The following is a 12238-nucleotide window of genomic DNA, read 5'->3' as shown; positions in this document are numbered from 1 at the left end:
CCCCCCCCAAAAAAAAAAAAAAAAAAAAAAAAAAAAGAAGAATATTACTGAGTCAACTGAAAACCTAGAATATCAATGGTTAAAAAATATTGCATCAATGTTATACTATCTAAAGTTGGTATGTAGGAAATTAGGAGGAAAGGGGCAAGATGTAAACAATATACTTTCAAATGGTTGAGGAAAAAGTATGTATACAGACGTGCAAGTAATTAAGTGGTGCAAAATGTTAACAGGTGACTTTGGGTAAAGGATATACAAGTATTACATGCATTATTACTGTAACTTTTCTGTAAGTTTGAAATTATTACCAAGTACAGGTTTTTAAAAAATACTGGTCACAAAGGTTTTCCTAATCTAGGTGTTGAAATCCTAAATTACAGTTCCAGATTAATACATTCCAGTTTGGGGGCACATATTGAGTATATTAAATAGGAGAGTTCAGTAGTTGTTCCATAAATTTAGTTCCTAGCACAAGGCAGGGAATGTTTGAAGCTTAACTCCTTGAGCTTTAGAATGAACACTCCTTATCTATGTCAATTTACCACTCACCTAAAGAATATGTGATTGATTTACAAGTTTCAAGGAGAATTTCAGCCAGAGCCTCAGGATCTGCATGTTCTTCTTCTAAAAGCATTAATCTGTACAAATCAGAAAGCAAGATACAAATACTAGTTATTAAGAAACATTCCAAAACCTTTCTGGCACAAACAATTTCTATCTGTATATATTGCTTTATGATGTCGCTTTAGCTTTTAGTTTTAAAATTTAAAAGAATTCCACTGCAGCAGAAACTAACACAGCATTGTAAAGCAATTATACTCCAATAAAGATGTTAAAAAAAAGAGAAAAACTCCACTGATTATATATAAAATGCTAAGGGGTAGGGGAAGGTTAAATAAATGACTGAACTATGAAGCCAATTACCCCTGAAAAAAGGCATTCATTGACTGTAGGACTCCCAGCTGCACTTTCCATGTGCTGAGTTTTAGCTGCTCACACATCAGTTTGCAAAGCTCTTGACGATAACAACCTGGAAAAAAAGAATGGGGCAGAGCAGGACAGAGCATGTGAAGGAGCAAGAGACAGAGCAAGCGAGGGGAAGACAGAGAGGGATAGACGGAGAGAGAGAGAGAGAAGGGGAGAGGAAAAATTAAAACAACAAATGCCTTTAATTAAAGCCATGACATTTCGGAAACACTTCAGCATGACTTTATGCCCAATTCCCACAAGTTTCCCTGATCAGAAACACCCCCTCCCCCCAAAATCCTATATATGTGGTCATAAGTGTTCTTTGTCAAGGCAATATCCTTTTCTAAGGAACTGACACAGAGTCTAAACCACACTGCCTTTTCCCCATAAAACACCCTGAATGACAGCCAAAGAGAGCAGAACTCTGGAGGCTCACAAGCTTCTGCGTGCTGTAGGCTTAACAAGAGTCAACGGTGCTTTATCCAAACCTGTTATGCCAACTGCACTTGCTATTATAATTATATAATTAATATTATGCTAAGTGATGAAACAGGAGTATAAAACTCAACAAAATAGTTATTTTTTAAATGCTGCAGAATTTAGTACGGTTCACAAATGTAAAGATGGATGAGGGTAAAAAATCTAGAATTCTGCACCTGAATTGCTTCCTAAGAGACTGTAATTTCTTTCTCCACTATAAAGAAACAAAACCAGAAACTGAAGACGATACATTATGAGTAAGATGTAAACGAGAAGCCAGTGTGGAACAAATCCTCAAAGGCCCTGGCCCTTCCCCCAGATGACAACCAATCCAGCAAATGTACATTTCTGTTCCATATACTAAAACTGCTTTGTGTATGTATCATCTTTTTATATAATTCCCTACTTTAACTTCTTCTATGTATCAAGCAAAAGTTAGTAGGCCTAATGATGTCAAATAAGTGGACTTCCACTGCAGTCCATAATATAATACCAAGAAATAAGACCTCTTACATACCAAGAAATAAGACCTCTTACAAATCTGTATCTTTTGGAAAACCCTCCCTATACATAGCAAATATACTTTCTGAAGTTCACACAAAGGATGGCAAGGCTCAAAGACAATCTTAAGTCTGATTTTAGAAACATCCAATCACAGTCAACAATACTTTCCATAACATTCATGAATGTTAAGATGTAGGATGCCCTGCAGGAACCAACACAAGGCAAACTCCTACTAACTACAACCCAATCCAACAGTAAAGGTTTACTGTTTATTTACTTAATCCTTTGGAAAGATATGTTCAATTCTGAAAAACTCTCAGAAAGTTTCAAGTTTCTCAGGGAAATACAGATTTCATTTGCTTATTGAAGATTTGGCAACAAGGCCATTAATTCTGAGATGAAGAGACCCCACTAATAAGTTCTGTGGATTCCTCTGAATACAGCACCATAAAGAGGAGTGAAAGAATTCTTTTTGTAGTCAAACTATCTACATAAAATGTATCATGGTTGTTATGGGCTGAGCTGTGTCCCACAGACTCACATGTTGACATCCTAACCCCCAAGTACCTCAGAATGTGACTGAGTTGGGAGACAGGGTTTTAAAGAGACCATGAGGGTGGGCCCTAACCCAAGACGACGGGTGTCCTTATAAGAATGTACTGGACACAGAGACACGGACGGCCATTTACAAGCCAAGGAGACAGGGCTCAAAAGAAACCAACACTGTTGACACCTTGATCTCAGACTTCTACTCTCCAGAACTGTGAGAAAATACAGTTCTCTGGTTGAAGTCACCCAGTCTGTTGTACTATATGTTACAGCAGCCCTAGCAAACAAACAGTCAATGAGATTATCTGCCAACATAGGAGTAAAATTTATGCTGGATAATTTTCGCCGTTCATCAGTCAGGCTCTACAAGAAACAGCAGCTATAACTCGTCACACGGAACACCTTCGCTGTCATGAAGTAACCCCGGGCCACAGCACTTCTTCCAAGGCAGGTTCTGCTGCTTACGTTGGGTCTCCACATTTCGGGGCCAGGCTTTGCCCAGGCCCTCAAAGGCTCCCAGCAGAGATTCCAGCTGGAGCTCCTTTTCCTTCTCATTCTCATCTTCATTTTTGGCTGTCTGGACTCCAATGCTTTCAGGTGAGTTCTAGGACGTGTCAAAAAAACGGAAAGGAAATTTTAACTTTTTTTTCCTTCGAAGTTACAGGCATACTGTTAAAACAATCAGGGTACCAGAGTAGGAGATGTCAACCAAGAATTAAATGCTACAGTCTCTACCATGAGTTTTCCTATTTGTAAAAAGATTTTGTAACAGGAGTGCTACACCTCTCCAATAAATTTTGGAAATCCTCTAAAGGAATCTGTAAGCAAAGGTGAAAAAAAAATACCATATATGTAGTATTTGGAGCACAACATAAAAAAGACTTGCATTAGAATCACGGAATTAAAGGAGGAAGAACCTGGTAATAATCTAAACCCAAACTCCTTCCTAATAAGATATGGAAACAGGCAGAGAAGTGACTTGTCCAGCAAGCTGGTGATACAGACTGCCAAATCCATACACTATCATTATGTATGTAACAGAAAAAATTTTTTGATAGTTAATTATTTTACTTTGAATTTATTTTTCTTACTGTTTTTTTTTTTTTTACAAATCTTTATTGGAGTATAATTGCTTCACAATACTGTATTAAGTTTCTGCTGTACAACAAAGTGTATCAGCCATATGAATACATATATCCCCATATCCCCTCCCTCTTAACAGAAATTATTTAAACAGCTTTTTTACAAAAGCAAATTAGCAGCAACACAAGAAACAGAATGAGAATGCTTTTTAAAATTTTTCATGTTTCACAAAAAAGTAAATAGGTAAACCATACTCTTCTTTCTTTGAACCAGTGGCCAACCTTTAAAAACGAGCACTTCATTTTCCAAATGAAACCAAAGTCTGCTTTTCATCAAAGTCCCCCAGCATGTGGCAGAGTCTATCTTCACTCTGGGGTGCCTGGGGTGGCTGCAGCACACACTTTCAAGGTAGAGCGTATCAGCAGCAAGACAGGGACTGTTCCCCCACTCCAACACCACTCTCGGGAACTCACCGCCCCCATGGCCTTGAGGTTCCCGGCTCGCAGGATGAAACCCTTGCAATACTCATCGTTCTGCTTTGCTTTTTTTAAAAAAAAAACAAAACAAAACAGCCACCCTTCTCCCATGGAGGGGAAATGGATACCTAGAATGAAGACTACTATTCCCAGCCTCACCTGCAGCCAGGTGTGGCCACCCGGCTAAGCACTGGCCAGTGGGATAGAAGTGAAAGGGCCCTGTAGCAGCTTCCAGGAACTCTCCTTAAGAGAGAACTGACATACCTACTTTGATCCTTCACCCTTTCTTCATCTCCTCTGCCATCACCCACCTGGAACGCAGATACACGGTGGACCGTGAAGACAATGGCCACACCCCAGGGAAGGCAGAGCCGGGAACTGCAAAGAGCCAGACTCCCTAAACTCTCCTGTGAGAGACTAACGTCTACCTTGTGTGAAGCCATGATATTTGGGGATTTTTCTGCTATTTGCAGCTACATGAACCCTCCTAAAATATGCGAACAGGACACAGGAAAATCTCTTCCTTCTTTCTTTTTTTTAAATTTTTTAAAAATATAAACCAGACCTGAAAGGATATGGTGATCATTACCTTCTTGATGAGAGGTATGACAATGTCAGCAAACTCCTGGAATCTGTCTTCTTTGGTGGCCTTTAAGACATCCCCTGCACAGCTGATTGCTGCAATCTTGTATTTGGGATTCTCTTTGCAACACTCCTTCAGAACAGCCTGGAGGATTTCACTGGTGCCAGGCTGACTGGGCACAGGCTTCTCCAGCTCTGCACTGCAGGATCCATACAAAAGCATCACAACAGTTAATAAAGGCTGCAGCTTTCAGGTGCAGTGTAAGAAATGGCATCTTCACTGAAGGAACATTTACCTGCAAGCTGTCACCACACAGGCAATGGCTTTCAACAGTTCTTCCTAAAGGGTTGAAAGATGAGGAAATACTATTAAGCAAATGTGTCATTTACATACACTGTACATGACTATAATTACCTCATAAATTTTTAAAAATTATGACAACAAAAATTAACCAGAGTCACCATATCTTTGACACACTTAACTGTTTAACAAGCACATCCACAGAGTTTTACTCCAAACCACGGAAGCAGGGTAACTGTCTCCCTCTCCATTTCATAAAGCCTAGAGAACCAACTTGTCCAAGGTCACAGAGGCAGAAGCGTCAACAATGGAATCAGAACTGTGTCTGACTCCTAGACCCGTACTTCGTCTATAGTTCTGCACTGGCCACTACTGGCTCCTACCACGTCAACCAGACTGTATACGATGCCACAGTCTCGCGCTCCCCACTGAGTAGTCACTGTGTATAACCTACCAACACCCTGGTATAAAAAATGACTTTTACTAATTCAGAGGCCCCAGACATGGGCGTCCTCAGCTGGGGTTTAGACACAGCTTGCCTTGCTACTCAATTTCACATATGCCCAAATTCTGATCTGTTCATGAGGTCAACAGGGACAAAAGGGTGACCACTTGGTTTAAGACTTCTCTTGGAAAGCTGAACATGATCAATAAAAATCAACCTCCAGCATTACTGTGCAGTATTCAAGGACACGTAGGTTATACTTTGATGAAATATCACATTTAATCAGGCAAAGTTTACCCAAAGCTTCCCAACTGCCTAAGAAATCTGGTTTACAAAAACAACCCATCTGATGTCCCACAAAACAACATTCTAATTTTTATAGAAAATGAAAGATGAAGTCATAATCCTTTAAGGATACCTTAAATTTAACTGGGCATGAATGGTTCCTTTACCTTTCCTGCCCATGTTCGTCCAGCTAGGCCTTGCAGTAATGCGGTCAGTATCATTCCCAGATACGGAGGTACCAGGGAGCTGGTTTGTTTTGCAATTGATGCCATGGCAACTGCACCCTGGGCTTTCATTTTCCAGGACTGAGACTGTAAAGCCTTCTGGGTGATAGTAATCAACTCCTGCAGGTATAACCGAATGCCACCAAAGGAACCTAAAGCAAAATTAAAAACAACTCTTAAGTGTGTGTGTGTGTGTGTGTGTGTGTGTGTGTGTGTATGTAAACTAACTGGGTTTTCTTTTCTAAGTCTGGAAAAAATGTCAGTGACCATCAACCTAAAGCAGTGATTCTCAATGGTTACATCACATCACTCTCTGAAAGGGAGAGAAAGTGGGTGGTGGTGTGAGAAATCCTGACAACAGCAGGACGTATGAACTTGGATATGTCCACGGGAGGGCTCTTGTCCATTAACGTGTGTCAAGATGAAGAGCAGAGTGGAAAAGCACTACTGTCAAATAATACTCAAGGCAACACGAAAATCACTGTTCATTCTCAACTGAAATAAGCAAAGCTCTGCGTCGCTTGGGCAGTGTCTATTCTCTCACATGGGCAGCAATGAGGGAGGAAAGAAAAGAGCTCTGAGCGCCAACCTGAGAACTTGGAAATTTGGATGGGCTGAGAACCCAATGGGACACACATTGTTAAGGTCCCAGGAAAGTAACTACAGAAGTTTATGAGTAAAAAAATATGAGTTAAAAAATTCAACTGTGGTTCTTAAGAAACAGGTTTAATTCACAGGCACTGTTTACTAACCAGGTACATTTTCCTGCCATACTTCAGTCCATAAATTACATTCTTCTTTTTCTGCTTTCTCCTCATCAGCAATTTCATGCATGCCTAGGAATGCCAAAGGCAGAACTTCTTTGGCATGGTTCTTCAGTACATCAGGGCTGTACCGTCCAATAGCATGAACAGTCAGAGCACAAGAGGTCTTGTAGATGGGTTCTAAAGAGAAGCAGAAAAAAACAATCTTTATGACACTTACTGTGTTTAAGGGTAACTGATCAAAACAGACCTCTGCTCTGGGCTTCCCTGGTGGCGCAGTGGTTGAGAGTCCACCTGCCAATACAGGGTACACGGGTTCGTGCCCTGGTCCGGGAAGATCCCACATGCCGCGGAGCGGCTGGGCCCGTGAGCCATGGCCGTTGAGCCTGCACGTCCAGAGCCTGTGCTCCGCAACGGGAGAGGCCACAACAGTGAGAGGCCTGTGTACCGCAAAACAAAAAAAAACAAAAACAAAAACAAAAACAAAAAAAACAGACCACTGCTCGACTTCTACCACAGCAAAACAAACCAGTAAAATCAATCAGAAATGTTCCTAGCAAACCACATAAAATCAGAAAGGGTAAGACCTGATTTGTATTGTTTCATTAGGTTGTTTACATCTAAATTAACAATAATTTAAGTAGGAAGAAAAAAGGTACCTTCTTTCTCCATATACCAGCCACTGAGTTTCTGCAGGAGTTTCTCTGTGCTGCTATCCCGTGACGTCTGGAAGAGAAACAATCCCGGTCAGTTCTTCATAATTATCAAAGTATACTTACTTAACTAAGTAAGAAATTCAACTCACCCGAACTAAATGGCCCATGGCAAATGCACAGGATTTCTGAATTACACCGTTCCGATCTGTCAGGCCACTAAGCAAAGCACTCATGAGTTTACCTAGTGGAAACAAAGAAGAAAAATCTGATACTTGGCTGACCAAATGCTCTGCTCTGTTCGTAGGACCAAAACAAACTTAACCCTGTAATTAATATCTGATTTATTCCATAGTAGTCTAGAACCCTTGCATGTTACATTTGTATATCCATTTGCTTCTCTTTGCCTGGTATAAAATTAAAAATTAATCTGTTATTAATTAATTAATCTAGACTATTATGGGGAAAGTTGCAAAAACAAGAGTTAGGTACATAAAGTTCATCAGCCCCATCTAGAAGCCAATTCAAGAAAAGAAAAATGCTGATGTAAAATTAAATATAAATGGCAATAAACCATTTATACAGTACAGAATAGCAGATACTCTCACCTCCTTATACCACCAAGAAATAAGCACTTATAAAACAGTAAAAACTTGCTAAACTTGATCATCCTGTACTTCTTGCAAACAGAGATAAAGGTGGAAGTGGCAGAGTTTGAGGGAAGAAAAAGTACACCATATCACAAGCACGTCTGAATGATCACTGTTTTTCCTTTTAAAACCTTGTCACGCAAGACATGGCCATACAAAAACATCACCCCAGTGGTTCTGACAAACTCACCTGAGTAAGGTGTTAGGTCCTGGGGACACTGAGTGGTTAATGACACAATGACACTGGCACAGCCTCCCTACAGGGTTACAAAGGCAAAGGTCTAAATTTGATGGTCACAATGTTCTATCAAACCCTTGGTTTTAGGAGTCAAAGATTTAAAGAAATACACAAAGCTTTACAGCCCCTCCAAGATTCTATCTAGAAAGAGTAAAGCTCTTATTTTAAACTATTAACACAAAGATTTCCTTCAAGACTTCCTGCAGAGGTCTTGCTGCAAGTATACACTGCTCTCATACATTGCAAGTGAGAAGGAGACTCGTACAATCTTTTGGGAGGGCAACATGTCATCCTGTCCATCCTTGTCCTAACATTTCCCATTCTAGGAATTTAACCTAAGGAAGCAGCTTCAGATGTGTCCAAAACCATTGATCACAGCGCTTTGTTTAGTATCAAAAAAGCTGAAAACAAATCAGGTATTCCTTGATGGGTTAAAATAAATGATGTTTCAGCCACATGAGAGAATATATGGCCATTGGAGAGGACATCGTAGAAGACACATGCACAGAAAGAGACCAGAAGGAAACATTTTGAAATATCAACAGCAATTACCTATGGGTGGTAAACTTACGGACAACTTTTAACTTTCTCCTGATCTATAAATGCTACAATTTTAAAATACAAGTAAATGTTAATTTTGTCAGGAGAAATAAACATGAGTTGTTTGTTTTCAAAGTGTAGGGAGTGGGATCTGATCCTTGAAAAATCTTGGAAAGGAAGACATTTTTCCATCTAAATACCTACTGATTCCTCTGTGAAAAATGCTAATCACCACCTTAAGCAACCATGATTTGATAACTGGATGAGCATTTCCACTAATAACTGGTTATGAATGAGGACCCAGAGGGCATGTACCTGGCAACCAGGGGACAGAAATGATTCCACTAGAAAAGTAAGACAACGTTTACTGAATATAAGCCACATGTTTTATATTCTGAATGAGTTACATGTTTTAAGTTATCAGTGCAGTCATAGAAACAAAATAGTTAACATAAAATAAAGTCAGGTTTTAGGGAAAAAAATGAATTTCACACATGACGGCTGTTCTATTTTTGTGGCCCAAACTAATGAAGATGCAAATTCCTCTTATGAAAAATACACTTGCTTACCTTAGTTCCAAGACCTACACCACTTCTGATCAGTTCACATAACCTAGGAACTAGCTCACCCAGCACCGACACATCAAGATACTGCAGGCACTTTTGGAAGAGAATAAATATAAAGTTAACCTTAGCAAATAATTAAGTCAGTACCGCATATTCAATTAAAAACTGCCCACATCAACTATGTACCCAACTGGTTTTGACATGAAGTGCAAAAACCACTGGTTTGATTTTGCTCCAATTTCAATGTTAAAATCATTATACTACAAACAAGAAAACCGTTCATCAGTGGATCAACATTAAAAACAAAACAAAAATGATAAAAAAACATTGATTTATAAAGGGGAAAATAAATAATGAGTACCCAAGAAGAGAGGATGTCTCTGGGCCTACTTCTTTAACAATCCATGTTTAGTGTAAAAGACCTAGATTAAAACTGACCTTCCGTGGGCCTGCCCTATCAAGCCATCTTATTAAAGTTGACTTCTTAGCTGAAGTTGGTATACTATATTTTTGAAAATGTAATGACATATATTCTATTACTGATGAGCATATCTATAAGGTGCTTGCTAACTATTGCTATTTCTTTAAGCTATCTTTTGCCCTCATAATCCAACGAAGACATCCTTAGACCAAATTTTGGTAATAGTTCCCCAGTAAGCACTAAAACAATTCCTTCTTCTCTTGTCTAGTCCTGTGATCTGCCCACCAAAACAATTTCCAGTAGCTCACAAGCTCTCAATTAACCACTCCAGGGCATGCACAGCAGAGTCGGCTTTTGTGACCTTAGAGACTCTTTAACCCACGATTCCAGAAACACTGGAATTTCGAAACTTGGTGCCAAGCAGCTCTTTTCTGCAAATCCCCTTCCTTTAACGGAACAACCTACCAACATTGCTCGGTTCTCTCTCCCTACCTTTTATGCTTCCCATTTCACTAACACCTCCAGCTTACACCTTCCTAGGTCCTCCCAGAAACAATGCTCAGGCAGAGACAAGTATCCGAACTTTCTAAATAGGCAGGCCAAAAGATATACAGATATAGATTTATAGGCAGACCTTTTAATATATTGTTCTCCTGTGCAACACAAATCTGGACTAATGCAATCTAGTATTGGGGAAAGTATTCCATTTAGTAATACAGGAAAAGAAAAAAGAACTATACTAAGAAAAAACTAGAGTCACAACAGCTGCCTTGACTCATCCCTTCAACCTCTACTTCATTTAACCTGAAGACTTTGAACAATTACACTCTAAGGTAAGCAAACGTAAACGTTCTCATTACGTGAGGCACTTACCATGTTGATTGTTTCCATCATGGGAGAGGATTTGGCAGCACTGAGTCGGGCACTATCCATCGCAGCCTGAAAACACAAATGCAAGCACATTCAATCAATTAAGAAGAACCTCCAGGGAATTCCCTGGCAGCCCAGGGGTTAGGACTCTGCGGTTTTCACTGCTGAGGGCGTGGGTTCGATCCCTGGTCAGGGAACTAGGTCCCACAAGATGCACACGGCACAGCCAAAATAAAAGAAGAACCTCCACACACTCAGATTGGGCTTTACTGACAAATTAAGGAATATTTTAAAAAATAATATATAGATACAACAAATTCAAACACAAGTCTAAATAATTTCTTTTGTCCTACACTCAACCATATATATGTAGAGGCAGCATCTCACCGTAAGTGAGAAATGCAGACAACAGTTAGAAATTAACTGCAGTTAGAAAATAACATAGTATGGCTCTGAGCGGTTATCCAGCCTTCTTGAGCCACAGGTTCTCCCTCCATCAAATAAAGAAACAGACTAAACAATTTTCTATCTAATACACGATTTTTAATTTTATACATGTATTGTTTTAACTTTATAAAGGACCCTCCTATCTATTGATACAATAGCATTCTAATCAAATAACTATGGTATAGGAGAGGCTGACACTATCCAGACATAGTAAGTGAGAAAAATTAGGCATACAGAAGTGACTTGCCTAGGGCTGCAAAGTTTGGACTAGAATTTATGTTTCCTAATTCTCAACACCTAGTAGGTGAGAACCTAGGAAAGGCAAGATTACTGCTGAAAGAGAAAAGAATGATGGCTGGAGAAGAAACAGCCATATCAGAGGCAAAGGGAAAACAGAGTAAGTGATTAGAATATAATAGTTTAGGTAAGTTAAAAACCAAACAGTGAACTGAGAGAAAACTTTTACAATCATATAACAGGAGTTTGACAGTTCTAATAAAGACAAATGTAAAAACATAAACAAGTGAAAAACAGACACAGAGTAGAAACATACAACTCACAGAAGAAATATTTGTAAATGGCTAACACAATACGAAAAGACAATGGACAACACTAATAACAGGAAACTAAATTAGAATAATGAGATTCTTGCTTATCAGACTGATATTATTCAATGTTGGCAAAGATGTGGAGAAAACAGAACATTCATAACTTCTGATGCCACAAAATTTCTCACACAAAAGATCAAAATAATCTCACTGTAGAATACTATGCATGCACTAAAAAGAATGAAATAGATCTATATATACACATGGTATTTTGTTAAAAACAAAAATCAAGTTGCAGAACAATATTCGCAGTCTGATTCTATTTTAAAACTAGTATGTTTGTTTGATTTTGCAGCCTATGACTACAAAAGAATTTGAAAAAAGACCCAGGAACTGCTGACAGTGAGTACTCCTCAGGAAATGATACTGTGCTGCCACAGCAGAGGGGACTCCTAGGGGATTACTTTCTACTCTTCTGTGTTGTTTTAACTTTTCACAATAAATGTTTCATCTGTAATTAAAAAAACAGAACAAAACAAAACGCTGATCAGAGACTAGGGAACTACAGTATACCTAAAAAGCAGGATAATTTTGGACTATGCAAAAGTCTAGCTACAAATCCTCTTCATTTGCAAAGCAGGAA

General features: G+C 39.1%; 1 protein-coding gene across 1 annotated transcript in view; it reads right to left on the bottom strand.

Moving 5' to 3' along the window:
• ECPAS (Ecm29 proteasome adaptor and scaffold) overlaps nucleotides 1-12238 on the bottom strand; it is a 73046-nt gene that overhangs the window by 3597 nt on the left and 57211 nt on the right. The window contains exons 35-46 of the mRNA XM_007449777.1: nucleotides 10604-10669; nucleotides 9313-9402; nucleotides 8156-8222; nucleotides 7468-7559; nucleotides 7322-7388; nucleotides 6651-6842; nucleotides 5842-6050; nucleotides 4940-4983; nucleotides 4651-4843; nucleotides 2968-3106; nucleotides 925-1030; nucleotides 550-638 (exon numbers count right to left, since the gene is read on the bottom strand). Of these exons, the coding sequence (XP_007449839.1) occupies nucleotides 550-638; nucleotides 925-1030; nucleotides 2968-3106; nucleotides 4651-4843; nucleotides 4940-4983; nucleotides 5842-6050; nucleotides 6651-6842; nucleotides 7322-7388; nucleotides 7468-7559; nucleotides 8156-8222; nucleotides 9313-9402; nucleotides 10604-10669 (1354 nt within the window). The remainder of the gene's footprint in view (nucleotides 1-549; nucleotides 639-924; nucleotides 1031-2967; nucleotides 3107-4650; nucleotides 4844-4939; nucleotides 4984-5841; nucleotides 6051-6650; nucleotides 6843-7321; nucleotides 7389-7467; nucleotides 7560-8155; nucleotides 8223-9312; nucleotides 9403-10603; nucleotides 10670-12238) is intronic.

The sequence above is a fragment of the Lipotes vexillifer genome, unplaced genomic scaffold, assembly GCF_000442215.2.
Source record: "Lipotes vexillifer unplaced genomic scaffold, Lipotes_vexillifer_v1.1 scaffold230, whole genome shotgun sequence".
Classification (NCBI taxonomy): domain Eukaryota; kingdom Metazoa; phylum Chordata; class Mammalia; order Artiodactyla; family Lipotidae; genus Lipotes; species Lipotes vexillifer.
This window is presented reverse-complemented; position numbering and strand designations above follow the sequence as displayed.